Consider the following 27,406-nt stretch of genomic DNA (forward strand, 5'->3'; position numbering starts at 1 on the left):
GAATAACCATCTACTAAACACAAATAGCAACTAACAAGCTGAGATAACCCCACTGAAAAATGATTATTATAAGATCCTTGACTTTTTCCTCTCTGTCCTCCAAAAAAAAGAAAAAAACCTCTTAAAAGTTAACAAACTGAATTTCCTTTTTGACAGAAACACCAAACAATGCTTGAAACGCTGCCCACATCTGTGAAACTATATCTAATCAAATTCACGCCTGCCTTGGTTGCCTGGGTAACAATCAGACAGTTGCTCCTACAAACAAACTGCAAACAGCAGAAGGAAATGTGCTCTAACTGGAAGCACCTACTTCCCTGAGCTTGAGCCTCGTTAGTTGAAGAAATAATCATATATAAAATGATCTTATTCACAAGGCAGTGGATGAATGGAGGAGGGATATTATAGTGATTGGCTCACTCTGGAGGATAAGGAAGACTTAGGAAAGGTTGTGAGCAAATGAACATAAAAGCTCAGCTCCATTTTTATCATTCTCTCCCTTTCTTCTCCCTAAGAAGCACAGCATGGCATTTGGATGTAACTATATGTCCCTGCATAAAAGGGTGATTCATTACTTCTCTCTCAGCACATAGTTGGAGTTATTGTCTCCATTTCCCCCTCGCAGCACAGGCCCCAATTGATGGGCTCCGTGTCAGGCTCCTCCTCAGCACACACACAAGAGATGGCTCTCAAGGATGTATAGAGATGTGATAGGCACTGCAAAGGGCCTCGTTTCCACAGCAACAGGGATCATGCAGGAGCTGTGAGCCAAACTCCATCTCCACCCCATCCCTCCCCCCTCCATCTGACCACACAGGTTTCCTTCTTCACGCTCCCCACGGCGCTTCCGGGGAATCCAGCCCCGTTTGGGCAGTGAATGTCCCTCACACACTCCAGTGCAGGGGCTCTATAGACAACTGCTGGCTTCAGGGCTCACAGGATTTTCTGACAAGCCAAGTTTGTTAGCCTCAAGCATTCAAAAATTTTATATAAATATTATTTATTAATAATATTTATATTAATAAGCAATATAAATATTGCTTATTAAAATACAATCTCAATATTTGACTAATGAGTATCTTTGCATAAGGTTTAATTTTACTTCCGGATTATAAAACTTCACTCTTTTCACACCAAAGTTGGCTTGAAAGTTAGGTATTTTTTGGTGGTGCTGGTTTAAATTAACAAAATGTAAGCTGCTTACAAAAGTCAGACCCAGGAGAAAAAGAATCGAAACAAACAATCATTATGATATAATATTTATAGTGGCATGCTATAAATTGGGCATATCGCAGCTGTCTTGTAACACAGCTTGGTTTAAAAAAGGAAAGAAAACAGAATTATCAAAGAGCTGCTACTTATTGAAACCTGAATCAATGACCTGCTAAAAGTAAGTGCTGCAGAGGAACATACTTGTACTGCAGATTTCCCCCTCTGTTATGTACAGGCTAAAGCCCCTAAATAGTGCCTTACATCATGGGCTTCAAGTTGGTGGGTGTAACTGCAAAACTGAAATCATCACTAAAAAACAAATATAAAGATGCCAAGCTGGCTTCCTGGTCACAGAAGCAGAACTGACAGAAACAAAAGTAGTGTGGGAAAGGTTCATCAGCAGTGTGGTTACTAACTTTGCCAGCAAATAAGCCTGTTGCAGCAGCAAGGATCAGGCTCTGGCTGCTCCTCATGGTCGATTTTTCCACCAGATTCACAGCTCTGTTTATTTTGGGGAGTTTGCTTTGCCTCTGAGCAGCAGTAGCCATCCATTACATAATGCTGGACTGGCTACATGGCACAGATTAACAGAAACCAGCTCTGAAGTTAATGCTTTCTTCATCTTTACACTTGTCATGCTTGTATGGTAGAGAGATTTTGTACAAAAAGATCTCACCTCTGTAATGAGTTTCCAGGCATGTGTGCACATGTGCATTATCATCCCCCTTACTGCAATCAGCTAGCAGGGAGCTCCCAAATTCCCTTAGACACCCATGCAATCCCAAATCAAAGATGGCTACTGACCATGGGATGTTTAAATTTTACCAAACAGGGACTTGCTAAATGGTTGTTATAGGAAAGCTTCTTACTCCCTCAGGCTTTGAAACAACTCTGACTGGGCTCTGGAGGAAAAGGGGAATTTCTGCTTCCTGGTGCCTTACTTTAAACACTTTTTCTAAGGTAATGTCATGCTTTTAATCAAGAGAAACTGTCCAACAACACCTGATCTTTTTCCTCCTTCTCAGACCACAGATTACTTATGTGTACATCAACCAGACTGTAAAACAGCGTGCCCAGGACTGCACCAGGGGCAAGGATCATCTCCTGCAGACACTGCCAGCACTGCCCCTGCAGCTACTGCAGCTCCAGCTTTGAACAAACGTCCTGCAGCTGCTGATGTGTTTCCATATAGAGTCAGATACAGAGGAAAGCACCAACAGAAAGTTGTGCAAGTACAGAAATAATGAATGTGCCATAAAAGCAAGAACAGCCCTCAAGTGCCCAGTATTAGAGCATCCACCACATCTGCCTCTGGTGGCCTTACCTAGAAGGATTTGCTATGCAAGATGAAAAACTGTCACATGTACTTACAGAAATCAGCAATGTACTGAAGCATCAGAATTTTTAAATTTTTGTTGTCTGTTTCTTCATTCCAGCTCTGGAAAAATTGTGGGCAATCTTCAATTTCATAAAAATTTTCCCTACAGGCTTTTACATACATATCAACCTGAAACAGATTATCTGTTTTCCAGCCCTGAAAAATGAGATTCTTCCCAGTGGTTTAGCAATAAACACTTAGAAATTATTTTAAGTTTATTACAAAGCAAAACACTTCAATGTTTAGTGCAGTTGGAAGAACATTTTCTTCCTGAAAAACAATTTTTTTTTATTTCTTCCCTGCCCCCATAGTATGGCTTTCCATACTATGTTCTAGAAAAAAGCCAACAGATCATGATGATACCCACGTGCTCTTTGGGTAAGCATCAGGAAAATGAAAGTTGCTTATTGTGACTTTTTTCATGAGAGATCTGGGTTTTTTAGTTTGTATATCTTTACTTATTGCTGAGATATTTTATAGTGTTAGGTGGTCAGAATTTCTAAACCTATCTTGAAACTGAATGGTTAAAATGAGTGAATGAATGAGACTTTAACCTAGGAAGTAGAAACTGAGGCAGAGTATGTGTACTCTAAAGCAGTATGGAAAGAAATAGATGCCAGTAGAGTCCTAGAACTCCTCATTGTGTCTTAGAAGAAACAAAATCTTAATGAATTAGTGCTAAATGAAAGATACCTTTATAAAACTGACTTATGTAGGGAATTGTGCTAAGAGATAGCATAAATAAGGACATATGATACAAATAAAAGGTAAAAGGTATGATATGTACACATTAACATTTGCTTTAGACATCACATTTCTGTGGGACAGCTTATTATTTACACTTACAATGAGGAACCCTGGGATATTTAGTACCAATAGTACAACTTTTTAAAGACTAATTAACTTATTACCTCAAACAATATTCTCTGTGAAGAACAAGCTTCTTCCAGCAATTTGCTGCCCACTTCACACCTGACTTAAAATATGAAATTGGGCCAAAGTCTACCATGGCTATCCAAGCCACAAACCCACAGCTGTTGACATCTTATTGCAAAGTTCCATACCTTCTTGGTGATTTCTCATGGTCATCTCCTCACAGCACTGACTCTTTCTTCTTCATAGTACAACCAACAAACTCCAACTCTCTCCTCACCCAGCTAACCCACTCTTTTGTAGCACTTTTCTTAATGGACACAGATATGGCCTATTCCTAATCTTTGCTAATTAGTACAGCTGTAACTCCTCAGGGGTGAGATTGCCTTCTGCACTACTTTCTTACATTCTATCCCCCACACACAGCCATCCACCTTTACTATAGTCACAGCAATAGAAAGCAGAACTTACTACTGAACATTATTTCATAAAGGTGGAAGAGCATTACTTTTACTTTTTATCATCTCCTGCACATATGTCCCAGGGAGAATTCACAGTCTGTGCTTCCCATTTCTGGAAACAAGGCACTTTACTTTGTAAACACTGGTCATATGCATCACTTAGGTATCCGTGGTTACAAAGATGTAAAGAGCTCTTGAATTACATCCTACTTATTTTCCAGCTTCTGTGCCTCTGAGGGTTGTGGCAGCAGCAAAAACCGTGGGTCTGAACCAGAGTCTACCAAGGCTGACAAGGAGATGACATTAAATACAAACCTGAATATCTGAATAAATTAGGCAGCTGGTACAACCCCAGTTGGTCTTAATTTATATATAGAGTAAGGAAGGAAAGAGGAGAGAAGAAGGCATTAGAGACTACAAAGGATTTTCCGAGCCCAAATCATCTTTCCATGGTACCGAGTGGATAAACCTGTTACTCGTTCATCCAGCACATTGCACTTCCATGGACACCAGTGATACTGCAGAGCCTGGACTCACTGTAAAGGTCATCCTGGGGCTGCTCAGGTCAGTGGAGCTCTGCTGGCCCCACCAGATGCAGGAGAGGCTATCAGAGGTTCTCCATGCCAAGCCTGGAGAACCTCATTCTTATAAATAAGGCCTTTCGATCCCCACAGCGAAGCAGGGCCAGGAACATCCTCAGCTTCTTTGCCAGGGGGCATTCCCCTGTTGCATACACCATATATTATAAAACAAAGGCCTCATAAAATATGGTTTGGGTCCTTCTAGCTAAGCTAACAGTTAGCTTCTAACTTCCCATGTGAAAAATCATAAGAATGAAAGCAGTTAGCACAACAAACTATTCTGGTAAGAGAACCGTTTGCACCTGTGAAAAACAAGAAATCTGTCCCATGGGAATCTGTGAAAAAAACATGTAAACTATCCAGGAATAGAAAGATTTGATGGACATGTGTAATGCCATTTACTAACCAATGAATTGAATAGCTACGAACCAATTAGAGTTATACACGAGGTCTTGAAAAGTATCAAAATGGGCTGTGACATTAAAGATTGGCTTTTCCTGCCTGAAGAAACTGAGCCCAGTCTGCTTATTACTGCAACATTCCCCAGTACACATTCAGTGAAATTCATGAAGATGTCCACTGGTGCCCTTTAAGTGGGTACAAAGAAAGGAGGAGGGTGAGACTGGCTCTCCATGGATTCCCTTTTCTGCTCTCTGGGTTAAATAAAGGAACTTCACCATTCACATACCAGAGTTAATTACCCAAAGAAAATAAAGTGCTGTTCAAGAAGCTGAAATTCACTGTTTTTACAGAGGTTAACACATGCAGTGGCTCATTCCAAGCTATGATGTTCTAAAAATGAAGGTGATCTCGTGTTCTGGCACCACAGTTTGAAAATCGCTGTTTAGTCTTGGATCACAGAAGAGCTTGATGACACCTTGCTGTAAAAATAAAGTGATAGATTTGGGTCTGCATTTTACAATCCCACAACACTGAACTTTGATATTTCTTAGGCAAGATTTCTGTTTGAGGTTTGGAGATTGTTTTATTGTTTTTTCTCTTCTAGAAAAGGTTTGTTGCTCATATTCAACCTCTGAAATCTCTTGTGCACGCCCTGTCATACTATTTTTCAAAACCAGCATTTGATCTAGTGAAATAAATAATATGAATTATTCATGAGAAAGACATTTTAAAGCCCAAATTCCACCCTTCCTTTCTTACTCCTACTTTTTCATTTGGCATTAAAGCTATTATAAACAGGCACATTTTGGTAACAAGCCAGACTGCCTGTGGATGGCAGGAGTATCATCATTTGGAGAAGCACAACCACACACAGAAAAAAAAAAAACCCTTAAATATAACACTGGAGCAATAAATATTGCTAAGACAGTATTGATTCAGTGTACTCTTGAAATATGTAAAGCTTTTAATTCCACGTTCTCTCACTGTTTTTCCTTAAGACCATATTACATTAAGTCATAGACCTGAGACCTTACAGGACAGCATTTAAATGTCACTGCCAGCATTAGCAACTTTCTCAGATTTGTGAACAATACCAATTTACTGTAAAAATGCATCTCCACCAATCTGTGTTCCTAAGTTAGCAATTTGTTTCATTAATATATTTTATAAGCCATTATTTAATTTTTTTTAAAAGCATGTGTCATATTGCAAAACCTTAAACTTACCACATTGTCTCATGTGTGAGAGACAGTAGTCATAATTTTATACCAAATTCTAACATATTCACAAGAGCTTTAGGAATCTTTCAATCCCACAACATGTGTGGCTGCTCTTCAATAAAGGGGAGCGGTTTTAAGGATCCATGAACAGTTTGTGCCTCCACTGGCTCATCATAAATGCCAACAGAAGAGGAGCTTTCTGTTTCAAAAGCCCTATAGCAGAGACTGGGTGATAAGCTAGGAAAAGAGCCCTGCTCACTGCACACAACCCAGACACAGCTGTTTTTGGTGACAAATGAGGAAAAGCTGATATTCCTCAGTTCTGTTCCTTATAGGTAATGAGATAGCACCAGGGATGAATAGTTGGGGTGATGCTCCTTGCAGAGAGGCTTGTACTCTCTCCTGGTCAATCTCCAAATCTACAGATTCCCAGGGAACTCGGAAATATCTTGTGGCCTGGAAGAACCTAACTCTGCCCCTCACTTGCTTTGGAGTCCGCCTTTCATCAGGATTCCTGCTCTTACAGCTCTCCTGAAGTCATGGAAGAACACCAGGGTAAATTAGCCCATCTGTTTTCATCTGGCAGGCATTCAGCAAGGCACAGTCTAGCAAAGTGCTTAAATAAATGCTTAACCTTAAGCTTGCTATTAAGGACCCAAGGAAATGCTTTCCTGGATTAAGAACAAGAACTACTGAAAAATGAAGGAGATGTTCATTGTCTGCAGCACAGTCAGAGGCCTGACAACAGAGAGAGGGAACTGCTTTCAGGGTTTGCCAAGGTCTGTGTGTGTGGGATGGGACAGTCAGGGGAGATGGGGGCCATGTGTGACCACAGAACAGAGCACAGATAGTGTCATGGAGCTTTCACATGCCATGTTCATGACAAAATAAAAAAAGGAATTGCACAGAACTGCTTTTTGACAGTGTTAAAGATCTACTGGCTTGTGTCTTGGGCCATCTCCCCCTCCAGATATTAGAGTGGTACAGGGAGGCACAGAGGCAAAGACCTGAATTCCCAGGTGTGCAGGGACAGCTGTGCTGCCCATAGGTGTTGTCTTATATATCAAGAGTTCTATTATCATTATAGTGCAAGGGTTCCATATCACCAGAGCTTCATACCTCCTCAATGGTTCTTGTAGGCAGTTCCTCTAAGCACTGACTGTTCCTGGTCCTTGCAGCAACCATCCAACTCCAGAGCTCACCAATCAACTCTCTTATACCACTGTTCTTATTGGCTACAGGTGTGGCCTGTTAAGATCAGGCCTGCTCCTAATCTTTAGTAATTAGTTCAGCTGCAACTCTTTGGGGGATACGATTACATTCTATACCACCTTCATGCTGTATCCCCCTACACATGGGTGAAGGGGGCACAAGAACAGGGGCAGTGCCCTGTGCTGTCACCTCAGCCCCTCACACTGCTCTGTGCTCCCTCAGCCATGGGAGGTAGAAGCAAACAGCTCCAATTTTCTGTGATGATTGGGGTAGTGAAGATCCAGGTGGCAGCTTCTCTACAGGTTCAAAATAACTCTCCCTTTGCAATACAAATACTGCCTGCAGGTGTTTACTGCTGCCTTTCTGCAAACTAAAATGAGACAACACGTTTGCACATGACTAATCTCTTCATAATGCATTTTACCTCCTGCAAACTGCTTATAAATGTAATTATTTTTCAAAAGACTGAGAAATCTGCCAGATCTTTATATATAGGTCCTTGTGGATGATGTAATCCATCACCTTTCCAGTAAAGAACGATACAAAATAAAATATTTAACTAATGATAAATTAAATATTAATGGCCAATGCATCACAGACATCTCCAAATGTTTATATAAGTATATAAGTTAATGTTTATTTTTGTAACAGCTCAGTCTGTTATCACCTATCTTGCCTGTTCACTGCTTCATAGGCCTCTAAGCAATCCCATGGACCAAAATCACCTCTAAGCAAAAATTCCAGCTCCAGAAGTTCAAACTCAAGTTATTTCAATTTCTCCTTCTGCATCCCTTAAATATATACCCCTATCTCACCACGAGCTTCTGGGTTTCTTGGCTTGCCTGTCTCCATCACCCACACTGTGTTTTTACTGTAGTTGGAGGTCGTGGTGACACAAATAGAAATAATTTACCCCTGCTTTCATTCACTCAAGAACAAACCCAGCATTTCTCTGGTGGGGAATCTGCAGAGGTTCTGTGGGAAGTTTGGAGCTGGCAAAGGAAGGGAGGCTGAGGAGGCTGCTCAGGCAGCTGGAAGGGGCTGTGTAAAGAGCAGAGCATCCTGCTGGGGCAATCAGAGAGCTCCTACCAGATTTATTCCAAGATCAAGGCCCTAAACTTATTTAACTCCCCTATCTTTGAAAAGCTGCACACACACAGACAGCTGGAGAAGTACTTTGGCAGCTTGGGAGGGGAATTTGGAAAAGTCAAAATTTTCCTCCCCAAAATTAGTTTGCTGACAAAGTGCATTAGGTCATCTGGGACAGATGCTGTCTCTCATGGAAATCAGTGGGGCTTTAAATCCTGCAATTTTTTCTCAACACCTGAGAAAGATCCCCAGTGTGGCAGTTCACACAAATTCTTCCACTGACTTCTCTTGAGCAAGACAAAGCAAAAAGAATATAAAGTTTCCCTTTTTAATCCCCTTCAAAATAGCTCAGGCATGTATGATGGAAGTAGCTGGGAGAGGTAATTGCTGCACAGTGGCCCAATTACTCACACACTTCAAAACAACCCAAAACTCCCACCTGCTATGAGTGAAGGGCTTTAAAAGTGTGGGTTATGAAACAGATAGAAGCATCATTTCAGACCTACATAAGTGTTGGTTTAAATTTGGGGTTTTTTTTAAGTCTTACTACAAATTAACATTAACCTAAATGTGGCTGTTAGCTGTGACAGGTGTTCTTAGTGTGTGGTTGGTCGGTTGGTTGTTTTTATTTTAACTTGAAGCTCCTGTTTCAGATGAATTAAAGCCTCTAATCTCTATAGGAAAGTGAATTTTGTAATTTGTGTAGTGCAACTAAAGCCATGAAGGTCCCAAGGTTCATTGGATCTTTAGAGACCTGCTGTGGTGTTAATAAGCCTTAACATGGCCTGTAAAGGTTACAGACATGGCAAGTTATCCTTTACAGAAAGGATTTTCTTTGTTTTCCTTGGATATTTTCTTTTTTAACAAAAAAACTCCTCTCATTGTGAAGATCAGTTATAAACTATTCCACATGGTTTGGGTTGAGATGGAGTCTCCTTGTGATAAGTCCAAGTAACAGAAACCCTTCTTCACCCTTAATTACAGTAGCAGTGTTGGGTGGTGCTGCATTAAACTGACCTTTGGCTTTATGTTAGCTGTGCTAAATAAATAAAAAAATCACAGTTTCCCAGTAACAAACATAAGCATATCTTATCATTCACAGTATGAAGTTGTTACTACAGTGCCATCTTCAGTGCGTTACATAAAGTGGAGTTTTCCTGTAGAGGATTTTTTCTTTGTTCTTTATGGGTTGGAAATGGATTAATAGAACTCCAACTGCAGAAGAATGAGTAAGAAAGAAAAAGGTGAAAGCCTTCTCTCTCTGTTAAAGAGAGTGTTGTGATTAAGAAAATAAACTCTTATACAAGAAGCACATGTAATTATTAGGCAAAGCAATCTGAATCTGGCCACCACAATAGGTTTTGAGGAAAAAAAATGGTTGTGCTCATTTACTGCCAGTGACACTCAGCAATTCCACATGGAAATGCAATTTTGCACATGCACACGCATTATACGTAGCACGTTACCAAACCATTAGAACTGTTAATACAAGTTTGAGGGTATACTATTTACAGACAGGGAAAAAGATGTGTCTCCACACATCTGACAGAGAACCTGGGCTAGCTGTACTGTGGGGGAAACCTCATTTGCTCAAACAAGTTCTTCCAAACTGGTCCCAAGAGTTCAGATTGGACCCAGCAGTGCAGATTACTCCTCCTCTTCCAAAAGGGACTGGCCCACATATTGAATAGCAGCCAGCCAAGGAGAGTCCTACATTCTCGATTGCAGAGCTCTTGTGTTACTTCTCCTCCCTGCAATACTAAAAGATGGATGTCACTGAGCCCTGGTAGAGCCTTGTTCCTTGGCCCAAGGATGCTGTGGGCCATGGCACAGGTGTGCTCCAGAGGGTAAAGGAGAGGGAATTTTGGCAAAGGTCTCTGCCATGCTTCTCTGAGTGTATCTAGCCCATGATAACCCTATTTCTAGCTCACTGCAGATACCTGCAGAGTGGATGTGAGTTCATGCTGCTGCCGCAGCCCCATTTGGCACTGAAAGGCACCTGGGCAAACTGGTCTTGGCCATGTGTGATGTCACAGGGAATTCTGGTGTGGAGAAAGGAAACAGGAGCTGAGGTTAACTCCAAATCTCAGTCCCACAGCTTGTCAGTGTAACAAAAATGCCAAAGGTGCCAATGACAATGGAAAATATGACTGATTTTATTATTATAATGCAGATGTTCTTTTGGGAGGGAATGTATTTGCTTGTCTTTTTCAGGCTTATGTGTTTTCTTGCAGATGGCTCAGAGTTGCTTTGCTCTGTACAGAGTAAACAGGTCTATTTAACAGCTGAAGAAGAAAAGTCTACAAAGAGGAAAACACAGCTTATCCACTCTCAATGATATTCCTCAATCTGAACAATAGAGCTCTGTGCAGAGCACAGTGCTACTTCCCTTTTGAAATGGATTGTATGCTGATAATACTCATCATTTGCATGCTGCTTTCATTTTGAAAGCACATTACAAATGTATAGGAATCCTTATAAACACACTTTACAATCTATAATCCTTACTATCTTTGCTGTCATAAGTGGTATAAATGACTTGACAAAGCTACACAGAGAAAATGCATCACACTGTTGTTTTGTTGACCAATACAGCAAAATCATAAAATCATGCTCATGGCATAGCTCCAACAGCTGAATGAAATTCAAATTCTAGGAGAAGCTACTTAAAAGATAAAACCTCTTATGGCATCCACAGCTTATATTCTTGAGAAAGATTTACAAAATAGGGGCCTTGTTTGTTGGCACAAACCAAATTTTCCCAAATTAATTCCTAAATATTTCACTTGTACTTTGTGAATATTTCACTTCATTGAGGCAAAAGTAATTTTCATTGAACAAAAAGAAATCTTAAGTCTAGGTTATTCACGATGTTTTTGCGCTTTATTTTCTCAAAAAAATAATGAGAATTAAAAGCAAAATTTTTCTAGACCTTTGGACCCAATTACCTGATCATATTTGTAAAACCACTGATGTATTGAACTGATCATAGAAGCAAAGATCTCCTTAAGTATAAAACAGTTCAATGTTATGGTGATATTTCAGAAGGAAGCCATATGAACCCCAATTATTTCAAAGTGCTAACTTCATCCAAAAGTTCACCCCTTGTATGAGATTTGTACTCATGTTCCTGGCCAACCTCACCAAACTGCAGGCACAACTCAACAGGAGCTGCAAGGTGAGGGATGCCTGCTGATGTAACTTCCATTAAAGCAAACAGAGAGGGAACATTCAAAACTTTGCATTTCATTCCTACCACACAAAAGGCAGAAAGATATTGAGGATGAATCTTTGCAGAGTGCCCTGAGCTGCACATCTAAGTGCCTTGGCACCTAGGGGCATGTTCTAACCCAAGAATGGAAGTTGAAAAGCTGCACGCTAAAAATATAAACACAACTGCTTTCCTCCTCTCTCTCTTAGTGAAATACTTTAATAGTACTGATATGAACTGACGATGTGACCGTTCTTTAAAATACCTGCATTTTTCTTTTTCAATCTGGAAAAATTCAAATTCAGCCCATTTTGCTTTTCAGAAAAAAAAAAAAAGGAAAGAAAAGAAAAAGAAAAAAGAGGAAATTATTCTCCTACCCTTCTCCACAAAACTATTTTTGGGTATAAGCAAACACAGACTGCACATACACGAGACTGCTGACCTGGAGCCTTATTTGCAGTGTATAGACAAGAATACCCTGCTGAGAAGGACTAACAGGGTCTATGAAATCCTGCCAGGGAGCAAGAAAATCTGCTGTATGGTATATCCTTTCCTGCAGTTTCTTGCAGTGAAGAGCTCAAAATCTGTCAAAACACGCTGCCCTTTGTGACTGTGCTCATTGAGATGTGCATCCTGCACAGTGTCTCATATTCAGATGTGAGCACTAATGCAGCACATGAAGGGAGCCCCTACCAAAGGCACTGCTCAGCAAACACTGGGCACAGACTGACCCCACACCCAAAGAGCTCCCAGAGTGCACAAAAATGTATCCACATCCTAAATAAAAGCACCCCTGAGAAATCTGTATCACAGCTGGTTTAACCTGAGTGATCTGTGCAAGACTTTTCAGTGAACAGTGACCCCAAAGTCTGGCTCAGGTAAGTGGGTGCAGATGTCTGCAGGATTTGGCCACAGCCAGAATTCAATTGACTGAACCCCATTTCCTTTACAATGCACAACTTAAAGTCATGGAAAGCCACAACTGTCCAGCTTCAAAAGCTCAGCACAAAACTTCCCAACAGAAGCTTAAACCATTTCCTACATTTCTGTTTTGTATCATACACCATCTGAGGTGACTCAGAAACCATCCAGGACAGGCTCTTAGTTTCCCTTTTTAGCTGTTTTCTAGGAACTGACAAATCCCACTCTTGTGCCTTTTGGAAGCTGCCATCAACCCAAGCCCAGAAAAACCTTCAGCTGTAAAGGACTGGCTCACTGGAGGAGAAATGAGAGCATGCAGTGGGAGGATGCTCTGCAAGGTCATAGTGCACACATGTCCAGGAAACCACATGAAATTAAACCAAGAAATGAAATCCTCCTGGATGAAGGAAATTTAGGAATATTCTTTGTTATTCTACTGTTACAAAATGACAACTAAAGCATTTAGAGATCACTTTCTGTTTTCTGGTTAAACAAAGACCAAAAAGAAGTGAGTACAGTGGTACACTGTATTAAGCTTTTCCATACGTGCATTCAAAAAATTCAGATTTAGTAAAAGCTAGGGCTCTTTTTTCTTATCCAATCTTTCTTCGTGCTTTTGAAGAATTATTTATGGAATTATTACTGAGGGAATGGAAATTCAATACAACTCAGTATCTGTCTGTTACTGGTGACTGGTATTTTAAAAATATCATACTGAAATGTACTGCTTTCAGACAATGAATCAGTTATCTCAAGTATTGCTAGTGAACACAAATAAAATTAGCAGTGAAACAAAGGTATTTGCAATAAACTCCCTATTTAATGAAAAACAAGAGCAGAGTATCTTTGCTCCATTACAGGGAGAAAGTAAATTGTATTGTTAAGAAAGCATTTCTATTTTATGTGAGATCTACCCCAAGTGTATGTATAAACCAGCAAATTTATATAGTTTTGTACCCATAGCACTGCTCTGGGATGCCCACAGCTCTTGAATCACTGCAGAGTTCCACTGACATCAAACAGACACAGGGCTGCACTCGGTCTGTGCTCTCCCTACAGTCGTTTGAAAACAGCAACAGCTTTACCACTCAGATCAACAGAGTATAAAGCAAGATTATATTACTTTTCAAGTGAAAAATTACTTATTTTTATTTCAATGATGGATAGATCTTGTACTTTCTGCTCTTTTTTTGTTCACTAGGGTAACAGCAGATTTGACACCATTGAAGTCTGTTCAGCCGGTCTGGATTTACATTGGTAAATTTTTGAGAAGTTTGTCCCTGAGCAACAACATTCTTATTTTTGTTTTCCAACACAGCATCAACCATAACACATAAAGATGAGTGAATCGAAATTGGAAATAAAAACTAATAATGACAAAACATATTAACAGAAAACTCTCAAGTTCCTCTGCATTCAAAAAAGCAGTGCACACTTATTATCAAAACATGAATAATTAATTCCTAGCTCTCAAGTTTTTCTTTAGAAAGAAATTATATGGAATATTATATGTAGGCCTTTCTCAACTAATGCTGTGGGTTTGTTCCTAATGTTACACTTCAACTAGAAGTGAAAAAAATCTGTATCAAGTCCTGATTTTCCACTCCACATCCCATTCTGATTCACATTCACTGCCATTATAATGCAAGTTAAACCCTGCACAACAGGGAATGTTTAATCTAAATGTAATTCTGTTCCTGCTCCTCTCCCTTGCCATGAAGATTTTTATGAGGCTTTGTAAACCATTTTAACTACAAAATATAAATTTGGAAGTTAAACTACCTAAAGATATCTTTGCAACTTTCAGTTATAAAACTAACTTAACCAAATGAAATGGTAGATGGATTGGTGGCTTTGCTTCTTCTAAGGAAAAATTAACTTTTCTTTCCTCTGAAAAATTGTTGTTGAAAATTACTAATAAGAAGACAGCAGAATCAAAGCAAATGCCCCTTACATTATGTAACTGTTCCTCTAAGCAATCTGGGTTGAAGAACTGAGAATCCAACTGAAAACTAAATTCTGCTTGTGGTAGTAATGGAAAAAAAAGGCACTGATTTTGGAGGGATTATTTGCATAACAGGGGGAAGGAAGATTTTGTTGGACAACAGAAGATGAGAAAAGCTTTCTAAAACAGAAAAAATTGTTGATATGGTTAGAAAACATTACTGCATAACTGCTTTACAGATTCTCTCTCATCCATATACAAATAATCCAAAAGAGAATATCACAGGCACTTAACAAAGTCTAGTTTCAGAAATACAATAGTACCAAACAATTTTATTAATATTTCATACAAATTTTGAAGTCAACACTGACTAGTATTTTGATATTGATGAAGGCAAACAAGATTAATAAACAATAGGTTTCTGGGTTTTACATTGGACTGGATGTCATAAGTAACTGCCTAAATTATAAACTAACCTAAAATAGTAATGATCAAAACAGGGTAAAGCCAATACATTTTGTTTTCTTTACTTTATTTCAAAATAGAGTGATTTTAAATACATTCTTGTTATATTTCCTTCCTAACTCTTTGGATGCAACCAAAAAAAAAGTCTCACTGTGCTCATTTCATACAATATCAACATACAAATCATGCAAAAGATATTATAGATATTATACCACCATCAAGTTCTGGATGTTTTTTCTTGATTCTGAAACATTTGTTAACATTATTCACAAGGCCATGCCTTTATAATTTATATCATCATTATGGCTTTAAAAAAAAGCATTTAAAAATATATTTATACTAGATTGTTGCATTATTGTCAATCTTGAACACTAAATGCAAAACATAAATCACCTGTTCTGGTGTTCTTGCACCGCGGTATTTGCTGTCTGATAAAATTGCACAATTGTTTTTCTTTTTCAAGGAAACGAGTACACTTTATTGATTTCATTTAAAAATGGAAACTTCTTTATAGTACAATGGAGACAACAGATTATGCCAACACCTTCACTGATTTAGTTTATGTCTATGGGTCTTAACAGCCATTTTACAAGCATGGCCACTCAAACCAATATAATGAACAGACAGACCCGTTAAGCCACACCCAAGAGTCACCTTCTCAGAAAGACTGACCAGAGATTTGAATGGACATCACACTAAAACTGCTGTGCAGACACATACACTGTTTCCAAACGCGGAGAAAATAAACTGACACTAAGGTTGCCATTCAAAGTAACAATTTCACAGAAAAATAGTGTTTTGCCAGCTTCTGCATTCTCCACTCACACTATTATGCCTACATATTGCACCATACATTGTAAAACACTTAGGGACAATTTCTACAGGAAGGTCCAGATTGTGCAACCTTTACTGATGCTGGTGAACCTACACTCAACTGCATAACCCCAGACGAGTCTCTGGGCTCTATGGATTATATACAATGGTTCTGAGCTGGCTTGTTCTGAAGTCAATGACAAAACTCTAGCTAAGCCCCACTCTTGGGCAGGTATCTAATTATTATCTCATGAATAATACCTCTGCACATGATTTAGGTTGAGGTGAAATGCTTTACTGGAATTGGGGCCTCAGTGATCAGAAAACTCTGACCCAGTGTAATGGTACAGCATAACGGTTCAGTTCTTTTGATCAGCAAACAGAAGACACCACTCCAAAAATCAAAAAAACTCAAACAAATTAAAAATACCAAACCAAAACAGAACAAAAACTCAGAAAGAACACCCCCAGGAAACCTCACAGCACAAAATGAAACAAAAGCTTAAGAAGGTATGACCATTTATCTCTGTTCTTTTGACTCAGGGCAATACAAGTTACAAGCACATCAGTTTTACCATCACTTAGAAGTAATTCCTTACTTGCAATTGTTAATATTTTTAGCACATGGCTCTCAGGAGGATCATACAGGACATGCCAGTGAGTGTGTCAGACACCTTCTGCTTTGGCAAACCCCAGTGAACTCGGACCCATCCTCGAGGCCACAGAGCTCTGTGCAGAGCAGACCAGGACCTGTCACCCTCAGCCTACTGAAGGAGCCAGCAGAGTCCACCTGGTCAGTGCACCATGGACACTCCTTCACCCACAGACAATCAATAAACTCACATGTTCCCATCCAAACCTTAGCCATGCATTATTGCATCATTGGCCAGCCAGGAGCTTTTTATGCCAGAGCTGCATGTGTACGCAGTATCCATGTCCTCAAAATCCCCATGACATTCTGAATCAAGTTAATTATTGTGCATGGATAGAGGCAGCTTTTTAAAGAAACTCAGCCATTAATTCATCTCTCGCAATTTTATTATCTGAAGTCATATATATACTATGCATTATGGAGAAAAATAATAAAACCAGTCTCTTTCTAAGCCAAAAGAGCATAAACAAATGTCTGAAAGTAGAGAAATGTTTTGTTTGCTTTCCCTTAAATAAAGAAGCAGGGCTCTTTTTTTTTTTTTTTGGTCTATTTTGATAAAAATATACTGCAGGCTGTTTGCCAAGTATCATTCCAGAATAAAAATTTTAACTCAGTGTCACAAAGCCCTGAAATTAGAGGTTTATATTGGAAATAGCTGACACAGCCTTCTTCACAGTATTATTATTGAGCCTTGCTCTAATTTTTGCTAGCTTCAAATTCATGAAAAACGTTCATGTTTATATCCTACTATCTTAATTGACTAATGTATTGATTATAAAAGGTAAGGAGGGGTAAAGGTTCTGAAAGCCAAGGAGATAAGAGGGTCTTATCCAAAGCTCATCGAGTTAATTTTGTTAATTTCATCTCATAGATTTGCTCTAGGATGCTTTGCCAATATATCTCTATTCTCATGTCAAAGTACCATCTATCAGTGAGACACAATGGGGATTTTCCATTCTCCTACCTTTTTTCTAGGATGCTTTACCAATATATCTCCATTCTCATGACAAAGTACCATCTATCAGTGAGATACAATAGGGATTTTCCATTCTCCTACCTTTTTTCCTGGCTATTCAGATTCAGCCTTCACAAAGCCAAGCTTTTACTCTCTAGTTGTGAGCTACACAGTCCTCTGAACTGAGACCACTATATCCATTTTGCACTGTGGTTTTGAACAGGATTTGCCATATTGTTCACTGCTTTGATCACGTTTTGCTGACTAAAAAGAGCCAGAGAGATAAGAACAGAAAATTTCTGCATGTGCAATAAAAATGTTCCCCTTAGCATGAATTCCTGTAAATGCTTGTGAAAAGTATTCAGATTAAGCTGTAGAGACCTGAAAAGCAAGAAAATTGATGGCAAGTAACAGCCTGGGACACAATACTAAAAAACTAATCAATCTATTTCAAAATGCACCATTGGTAACAGATCTGAAATAAGGTAATATGCTAATCTCACGAGAATAGTACAGAACAATTTTATTATTATTATCATTATTATTATCATTATTATCTGATCACTTAATTCTGGATGATGCTATACATTACATCCCCCGTTGCTGTTTGGTATATTGTTCTGGTTTTATTTATACTGAATGATTAATGCATTGTGATCAGGAAAACAAGTCAGGCATATTAAATACATATTAAGGAGTACATATTTTTTTCCTATGTAGTATACAAAGTATTTCATAAATATGAATTATATTACAAAAATAATTTCTGCTACGCTCACACAGTAAGCACTTTGACAATTTTGGACAACCTGTTGGGGTTGCAAGAGTTTCACGTAACTGAGAAGGAACTCTAGTTTTAATTGGAGATGAGTCTTAGAACAGATTCTGCATAAATATCAAATATTTTCTTCAGATGTCACGAATACTGCAGAAGTCAGGTTGAACTATTTTCTTTCTTTCTTTCTTTTTTTTTTTTAATTTTCTGTATAGACATGTATGCTTCAAGTGGTCAGATTTATTTCATAGGTATGTAATGCATGGTATATTTTAAACACAATTTAACATTATAATTCCAGTGGTTTCAAGATGCAGCCCATAAATGTAACCAATTTACACATACTATTGAATGTTCTCTCTTTGCATGCTTGTTACTTTCCAGGTAAGCTTTAAACAGTGCCATTAGAACACCACAAATCAAAGGATTACTCCAGTTCCACCAACTTAAATCCACGTGCAGGATGAAGGACCCAGCTGAAGTACAAATATCAGTACCAGGTTTCTTGTGTTTGTTCTAACAAATCACAAGGAGACGATGGTTTGCATTTGAGATACAAAACATATATGCCTCTTGAGGTTAAATTCAGTGTAACGTGTATAAAGCATCCCTTTGGCAATAGAGTTTGCAGTATCCCTACAGGATTCCACAGGGCATGAGCTTTATGGAGTAAAATCTACTAAGGAAATTCTCCTCTACTTGACAAATCATACGCAGCTACAGTTAATCAGACACCCTTGGATACACCTGCCTCTATGCCTATCAATATAATATAGTATTTGGAAGTTAAAAGTCAACAAAAGGCACTTTCATCATTAAATAAATGTCCTCTGTAGGCAATGATTATATGACCTATATTTTATTCAAAGCTGTTTGTTCTTCAAGGACTTGTAGGTAGTCAGGTGAACCTTGAAGTTTAGCTTTTAGTTCAAAATATTCACTTTTTCTTTGTTCTACTACAATTTTACTATGATTACCACCTATTAGAGATTTCTTGGCTTTTTTGTCTTGCAGTTTCTCTGGGTAACGTATTTCAAAGCCACTGACCCCTATGCTGTTGTATTCCTTTTTACTTTCAAGAAAATTTTGAATAAATACATTGGAATCCCTTCCAGGGAATAACTCATCCAGTTCATCGATTGTGCTAAGTCTTTTTCTGGAATCCACATGCAACAAATCTTTCTCCTTGTCATTCATATTTCTCAGAATGACTTTTTGCCCTGGTGGGTCAGCAAACGTGAAGCCTGTTTCAGACTCTTTCAAGCCACAGGTATGAGTTTTGCTCATCTGCTCAATGGTCTGAGGAATGAAGGCCTCTGCACCCAGTCCATCTTTTTTGTTTGACTTGTGATCGTGCTTTCTTAGCTGCAGTTGCATAGAACTGCACTCTTGGTTTCCAATCCCTTCATGCTTTATGGTTGGTTTTTTGTTGCGCCGAAGCACAAAAACAAGAAGACAAAAAGCAACAAACACCGTTAAAATCAGCACAACCAATATGCTCAGGATTAGGATGGACAATGGAACTGGGCCACCAGGAGGACTCCGGACTGGTCCCGGGGGTGTTGTAAAAATAACAGCAGGCATGGGACTAGTGAACAGAGCAGATGGCTTGTTTAAAAGTTTAGGACAGAGAATCTCATTTTTCAGAGACTTAAGTTCTATGTTAGCAAACTGCACAGGTGTCTCACATTTCAATTCCTTCACCACAATACCGTCATTTAGCTTCTCAAGCCAGAGTTTTAAAGCAACTAAATCACAAGTGCAGTCCCACGGATTACCTTCCAAATCTATTTGTGTAAGAGACTTTAGCTGATCAAGAACACCACTTACAGGTAAATACATGAAGTGATTGTTCCTCAGATTCAGTCTAGCAAGTGGTGCACCAGCAAAAATATAGGCTGGCAAGCTTCGCAGAAGATTGTTGTTCAGGTAGAGCAACTGCAAATTTGGCATTAAGTCAAAGGTGCCTGCTAGGATTTCTTTGATAACATTGTATTCCAAATACAGATATTGCAAATTGTGGAGGCCAGCAAACATCTCTGGGCTCAGACGCTCTATCTGATTGCCATTGAGGTACAATCTCCGTAAATTTGTAAGGTTGCGGAAAACATCTCCTTTGATCACTGAAATCCGATTGCTGCCTAAATGTAGCAAATCCAGCCCCTCAAACTCAGCGAAATCTGTAGTATCCACATCCTTAATATAATTGCCATTTACATGCAGTTTCTTGGCATTTAAAGGTTTGGGTACAAGTTCAGCCATCGATTCTATATTTCTTTCCTGGCAATTTACGCTTAATCCCAAGTCTGAAGGATGAGTTTTGCAAACACAAGGGAGCGGACAAGGAGTTAAAGGAGGCACCCTGGTCTGGTAAGATACGATCTGACTGAGATTACGACTGGACAGAGCTTTGCCTGCTACTATCCCCGAGATCTTGGAAGGATTTGTAGTCTTTGGTGCCTTTGTGACTAATCTGTGCACTGATGTTTGAGTGGTGTGGCCGTTGGGCGTGCTGTAGCCGGGCTCCAGCTGCGAGGGAGGCAGGATGCGCACGTCAAAATCACTCCCTGTCCCCATGGAGCACAGCTCCTGCTTATTGGTCTCTTTCAGCAGCCTTCCATACAAGTCACTGGGTGTTTCACAGATAGCCTCTCCAATGTAGATGTTGTAGGGCATGTTCTCCAGCCACGCTTTCAAAGGCAACAAATCACAAGTACAATTCCAGGGGTTGTCTTCCAGCTGCAGTTCAACAATTCGCCCGATGTGTTCCAGAACTCCAATGTATGGCAGCTTCTGTATTCGATTCCCCCGTATATCCAGATGGGTTAGAGAAGCAAATCGAAAAATATTATCGGGAAGGAATGAAATCAGATTGTCATTAAGTATCAGGACTTTCAGCTTGTGAAGCTTATTGAAGGCTCCCCGTTCAATAAACTTGATTAAATTGTAGTCAGCTTGGAGATACTCCAAGTTCTCTATGCCAAGGAAAGTGTCAGCCCGGAGAATCTTTAATTCGTTGTTGTTCAAGTGCAACTGTTTTAATGCACTAAGACCCATAAAGGCCCCTCCCTCAATGTTCTGCAACTTATTATTACCCAGTTGCAAGGACACTGCATGTGTAAAATTAAGAAAGGAATTTGGATATAGAATAATTAGCAGGTTGTTTTGAAAGTTGAGGTGGTAAAAATTAGACCATGGTGGTTTAAGCTGATTTGGCCTGTAGACTGCAACCTTCTCACAGTTGACATAGAGTACATTCTCAACTGACACACAGGAGCAAACATTGCAAATTTCCACAGATATATCAGCATCTGCAGTTGTAGAAGAAACTGGAGATGACAGAACCAGAAAGAGCCACAGAATCATCTTCTTATGATCAGCAAGCAACCTTAGGCTCCTGAACAAAGATAAAGAATCTAAAGAAGAAAGAAGGAAAGAAAAAGAAAATGTTTTTCAGTTGACATTGTTCCAAAACGTCACTTGGGTTAGAAATTGTATACCACTGAGCTACTGTACCTGCCAAGTATTATAGATAAACTACAAGAACTGAATTTAAAATAACATGAAAGACTTTAACAACCAAACAAGTGCACAGGAGCTGGGATGATTTCAAACACAGAATGTAAATTTCTGTAGAGAAACACAAATAACTCTCAGGTCTATCAAATGTATTTCTCTCTCTTGTACATGCCAAGCATGCATAACTAATAAAGTAAAATAACCAAAGGAGATTCCAATTTTATGCATATTTACTCCCCTCAATTGTGCACTGCTCATATGTTGCTGTGCATTTCAGGGATATTAAACACAAATGCTGATGTTATGCATGCCCAAACATCTGGGATGGGATAGCACAATATAGAAAGGATGGAGATGCTGACACAAAAAGCAATGCCAATGCTCAGTATATGTATATAAAGCAACAGCACATACAGATGTATCACCATGATAAAGATATTCACTCAAGGGCTACATAGGCATGCAAACACATTGTTTCTGTCACTTCTGATATCTAGTTTAAATAAGTAGGTGATAAACTGACTGCAGAAATACAACTATTCACAAAACAAGATCAGCTCTGGGTGACCAATGGAAGCACTCAGACATGGAAGAAGCATGCACAAGCACACAGCCCCATCCCCAGGAATAACAATACATTGACTTGCAGGGAAAAACAAAGTCACAATTTGCCAGTCTGACACTATTGAAATCTGAGAACTATTTTTTCCCCCTAAAACATTATGTAATTTGCTCTTATTCCTGCATTGATAAGAACCCTTTGCTTATAGTCCGGCCAGCTGAACTGCCATTTTTTACTCAGAAGAACTCGAGCCACAGCATTTCCTCTGAGTTATAAGGTAGGTCCCCCTCCCTCCCTTTATTAATAAATCAGTCAATAATCAATACATTGCACACACACATTCCATCTTCCCATTACCCCCATTTCCCAACTTGTCCCTTTCATTTCCTGCTGTAGGAAGCCACTGAGTTGGCAGGAGAGAGCCAGAATGAAAAGTGGAGAAAGCAGGAGCCAGCTGGAGGGAGGAAAACCGGGCTGGAGAGAAACACAAGGGGAGGATGCGCCGGGGGTCCTGGGAGGGAGGGGAGAGGAGGGATGAGGAGCAACCGCAGGACAGAAGGACAAGAGGGAGAGGAAAAGCACAGAGGAGAGAGGATAGGATGAGAGGAACGGATGGCCGAAGGAAGGGGTCAAGGGGAAGCGGAGCAGCGCTGCCGATGCCCGCAGGCTGCCGACCCCGGCCGCGGCGAGCGCGCCCCCAGGGGCGGACCGGCGTCCCCGCGCCCCCGCCGCTCCGTCTCCCTCCCCCTGGAGCCGCCGCGTCCCTGCCTCGCCCACGCTCGAGTCCCTCTTCTTCCTCAGCCCCGGGGCCCCGGCCGGCGCGGAGCGGGCGGGCTGCGGGCGCTGCGCGGGGCTGGCGGCGGGGCGGCGAGCCCGGCCAGCACTACCGCAATTTTTTGCCGCATCCGGCTCGGCTGGTGCCGGCTCCCCTCTGCCGTGGGCGCCCCGTCGCCCTCTGTCTCCCGGCGCGGGAGGGCGGCAGGGGCACGGGCGCGCTCGCACATCCCGGCGGGGCGCGGGCAGAGCGCGGCGGAGCAGCCCCGCATCCCCTCCGCCGTCCCTTCGCAACCTCCGAGGCACGGCCGTGCTCCCCGCCGCGGAACGCACCGGCCCCCCCGCCCCGGTACCTTTGCAAAGTCCAGCCCGCAGCGGATCCACACACACCCCCTTCCCCAGCCCCACTGCGCAGATCCTGCCCCCCCGTCCCTCCCACACCTCCGCCGGCTTTTCCGGGCCGCCCGGCCCCGGTGCCTCCGCTCGCCCGGGAAGGATGGGAGAGGGCAGCGCTGCGCCTGGTGCCGCCGGCCGGGGCTCCGGGAGAGGCGAGCGCGATGGCAGAGAGGCTCCGGCAGGAAGCCACTGTCGCCTCGTCGTGTGCACCCCCGCCTCCCCCCACCCCACCCCTCGCCGTCTTTAAAACAGCACCGCTAATTCTTACAGCAATGAAAACAGAACCTTCGGAATAATTAAAAAAAATGAAAACGCCAACGTACGGGCGGCCCCGCCGTGCCCCCACCCCCGCCCGCACTCACACGCCCGGCGGGCGCCCGCCGCCCTCGGCGATGCTCCCGGCTCTCCGCGGCCAGCCCGGCACCGTCCCTACCTCGGCGCCCGGGGTCGCCGCGGCTCCGCTGGGCTGCGCTCCGCCGCTCTCCCCGCCAGCTCCGGGCTCCGGCGGCTCCGCGGGCGGCGGGGGCAGCCGGGGCGCCCGCCGGGGCCAGCACCCCCGGCCGCGCGGAGCGAGGGCAAGCCCGGCGCTGCGGAACCCCGCGGGCTCCGCCGCATGCAGCAGCAGCCGCCCGGCTGAGCCCTGCCCCGCCGCCGCCGCGGTCCCCCGCACACATGCGGGGAGAGGATCCCTCTGCACACGGGCGCCCGCTCCCATCGCACTGCTCTCGCCCACCCCCTGCACGCAGCGAGCCCCCTCCCCTCGCCACACGCACACCCGCACACACACGCACACACAGACACACACACACAAACACACGCACACACACACACACACATACACGCACGCACCGAGCGCTGCTCCGCCGGGGAGGGAGACGCCGCTCCGGGGCAGCGATCCCGGCGCATCGCCGCGGCCGGAGGCTCTCCCGCAGCCCGGAGGCGCCGTGCCGCCGGTGCCTTTCCCGCGGAGCCGTCGCGCTGCGCCCCCGCGGAGCCCAGGCGGGGCGTGCGGGGCGGGAGGAGCCCCCCGGGGCGGCGGGAGCCCAGGCGGGGCCGCGGCGGGGCTGCCATGGGCGGGCGAGGCAGCCACAAGTGCGGCCCGCGGCCGGGACGGGGCCAGCGGAGCCGCAGGGCAGCGGTGCTGCGAGAGCCGAGCGGGGGAAGGAGAGAGAGGAGGCAAGGAGGGACTCCCCCCTCTCTTTTCTGGTGATCTCCCCTCCCGGCTTGAAACAAAAGTAGAGGTGGAAACTGAGTGGGCAGGATGGTAACATTTGCTGCATTTAATGTGAATTGCAATTATGGAGCGAAATCGCTGCGAGGAGACATACCCGAGCCGTTCTTACGACAACGCAGCTATTTGTCTATCTCATTCTTTGTGGTTAGGTGAAATTCCTTCTCTGCGTAGGTAACAGCTGCAGCCTGATGGAAAAAAATCCTCAAATGTTATGCACCGATGCTAAAGAGATTCTTCTAATTAACAACTCTTATTGACTCTAGCTTTCATAATACACTTTAAAATGGTAATGAATACCCTCGAACAAGGTGACATCGCATTCCGAAGCAGAAGAGTCAGTTAACCAAATGAAATCTTGCAAGGGGAGTTCAACTGCTTGTCCTTTACCACGAATGCTAACGTGATCCAGTTAGAAAACTGTTTATGTGCTGTACACATACCGGCTGTGAGTGCTAGTTCTGGGCAATAAATGCCAGGGAATGGAAAACAGCAACTGCTTTCTTCATTTACTGAAATGAAATAAATAGCTTGCTCAAAGGCTGACTGCATCTAATTGAAATAATTGCAGAATGTTATTTTGCATTATGCGGTTAGACTGATACCTGAAAACAAATGCAGCTGAGACATCAATAATTTGCATATCACAACAGAACTGAAAGCGATCTGTGATTAATATTCAGTCAATTAAAATCTGAAGTCTTTAAAATGTAAACTCTCTTAATTATTGAGCCATTAACAAAGTACTGTTCACATAAAAGGGGATGTGTGTATATAAAGGGCCCAGTTTAGAAGGATTTGCATATAGTTTAAGCTGAATTTTTCAAACACTTTTAAAATAAACTAATGAATTGGAGAGCAAAGGTCTAGAATAAAATTCATTTAGGAAGATAGCTGGTTTATAACTATTTTAACAGCAGGCATAGAAATGCAGGTGTAAAGATCAAGATGCCAGTTTTGTTTAATCAGCAGCCTTATCTGGATGCTAAACTAATTTCTTGCTTATTTAGTAGGTGAAAGAGCATATTGGCAGTTTCAAAGAGATCACTGCTCCCACCACATTCAAACCAACTACTCAGAGACTGAATTAAACATCAAACAAGAAGCATAATAAAATACTGTATTTTAACCAAGTAAACTGTGAAATGAATAAATATTTGAGAACTGAAATTACACTCTAAGTAAATAATTCTTGATGTTTCTGTTATGAGTGGCTATTACCAATAGTGTATGTTTATGGTGTTGTAGAGCTTATCTGAGAAGGAAACTTAGTTATGCAGCACAATTTCATTATTAGGGTTTCAGTATGTCATATATTTCTCTTTCTAATTTACAGTCACTAAAAATAACTTCTTCAAATCTTAAGTGATTCCTAAGCTACTTGCCATCATGTCAAGCTCACTAATATTTAGGCTTACATGTCAGGACCACAATCCAAAGCAAACAGGGGAATTTTAAAGTATGACATAAACACAAGCTAAGGTCAAGACTGGGACCCAAGATGTTGATGTGCTTCAGGAATAAAACACTTTAAAGGGTTACATCCTAGAATCACTTGGTTGCACCCATTTTCTGAGATCCAGCTTGAGGTTCTATCACTATCAGGATACATTTTCTGTTTAGGCTGATGGCAGATAGTAATTGGAAGACAGCAGAGCCAGACAGGGCACGTTGGAGTACCTGGCCTGGTTCCCTGAAGTTTACAAGATTACTTCAGGCTACACACCATGCCCATTTAATGTCATCTCTAACCTTTTCTAAAATTTTCTACTGTGATGGAACCTCATTCATCTCCTTTGATTTTTCCTCCTGTCTGTTGTTTGCCACAGCAGCATGTATTTTTTTCCTTCTTCAGCTTAGCAAGAGGAGAGCAAAAGCTAACAGGCAGATTCATAACAGGGTTTTCTGCAGAGAGAAGTAGCTGAAGAAAAGGTAGAAATGTGACATATACTACTTCCCACCCAAACAGACACACTCAGGGGGTAGCATTCAGTATCATATCAACAATTAGCTTGCTGATAATGCCTAAGTAGAAGGCATTATCATTCTCTCTTGGGAGAGAAAGGTACTTTTTTACTCCTGGCTACTGGCATTCATCATTAAATCTGTTCAGAAATTACAGAAGCCTGTTTATATTATTTTTCCTTTCACATTTTTGTGAGACCTAAGCAACACTGTTCTTTTAAACACACAGACATGCTTGGTCACCTACCTCTCCCAATTTAATTCTGGGCTGATGCAGGAACTTGAGACTGAAACTGAGCTTTATGTGCGTCCAAAGTCTGTCAGGAGAAAAAGCTTCTTGTAACAGAGTCATCAAAATGCAGAGGCCAGTTGAGATGCTGAGACTACTGCTCACAGCAGGAAACCTTGGAGAGCATTTTCCTCAAGCTGCTTGGCACACATGCAAATGGGGCTGCAGCTGAAGGGAGGACAGTTCTGTGCAATAACTTGCTTTGTTTTCTCATCCACAGTCATTTTCTGAGTGAGGAATGAAGTGACAGGAAACAGGAGCTAAACATCCTACTCATTCCTGAGCGCTTACAAGTACAATTTAAGATTCAGTACCTGCAATCAGGCTGTGTGTGCGCACATAAGTGGCAGAGAAGAGGTGTCTTCATACATCTGCCATCATCCTACATTTACAATACCTATGGATTTGTGTGCATCCTAAACGCTTTCTCCACAGACACTGCCTTGCACTTTTCTGCTCTCTCTCCAGTTCTTCTGTTGTCATCCTGAAAATCAAATAAGGATTA

The 27,406-nt window shown here is 41.7% G+C and overlaps 1 protein-coding gene across 6 annotated transcripts; it reads right to left on the reverse strand.

Annotated features, from left to right (window-relative positions):
* Positions 1-16,926: 16,926 nt before the first annotated feature.
* SLITRK4 (SLIT and NTRK like family member 4) lies at positions 16,927-24,635 on the reverse strand. Of its 6 annotated transcripts, none has more exons than XM_074551891.1 (2): positions 24,266-24,635; positions 16,927-21,581 (listed from the first exon to the last, which is right to left on the reverse strand). In XM_074551891.1, the coding sequence occupies exon 2, from the start codon at positions 21,529-21,531 to the stop codon at positions 19,018-19,020; it is 2,514 nt and encodes an 837-aa protein (XP_074407992.1). In that variant the 5' UTR covers positions 21,532-21,581; positions 24,266-24,635; the 3' UTR covers positions 16,927-19,017. The 6 variants fall into 6 exon arrangements, with proteins under 6 accessions (XP_074407992.1, XP_074407989.1, XP_074407994.1 ...); XM_074551888.1 differs by lacking the exon at positions 24,266-24,635 and adding an exon at positions 23,850-24,158; XM_074551893.1 differs by lacking the exon at positions 24,266-24,635 and adding an exon at positions 23,462-23,592.
* Positions 24,636-27,406: the final 2,771 nt, after the last annotated feature.

This window comes from Zonotrichia albicollis, chromosome 14 (assembly GCF_047830755.1).
Source record: "Zonotrichia albicollis isolate bZonAlb1 chromosome 14, bZonAlb1.hap1, whole genome shotgun sequence".
NCBI lineage: Eukaryota > Metazoa > Chordata > Aves > Passeriformes > Passerellidae > Zonotrichia > Zonotrichia albicollis.

Excerpts from the sequence above, each read along its gene's own strand:
- SLITRK4 (XM_074551888.1), bottom strand. The coding sequence starts at position 24,090 with ATGTGTGCGGGGGACCGCGGCGGCGGCGGGGCAGGGCTCAGCCGGGCG. Across the intron at positions 21,582-23,849 it reads CGGCGACCCCGGGCGCCGAG|ATTCTTTATCTTTGTTCAGG; the intron begins GTAGGGACGGTG and ends TTTCTTCTTTAG.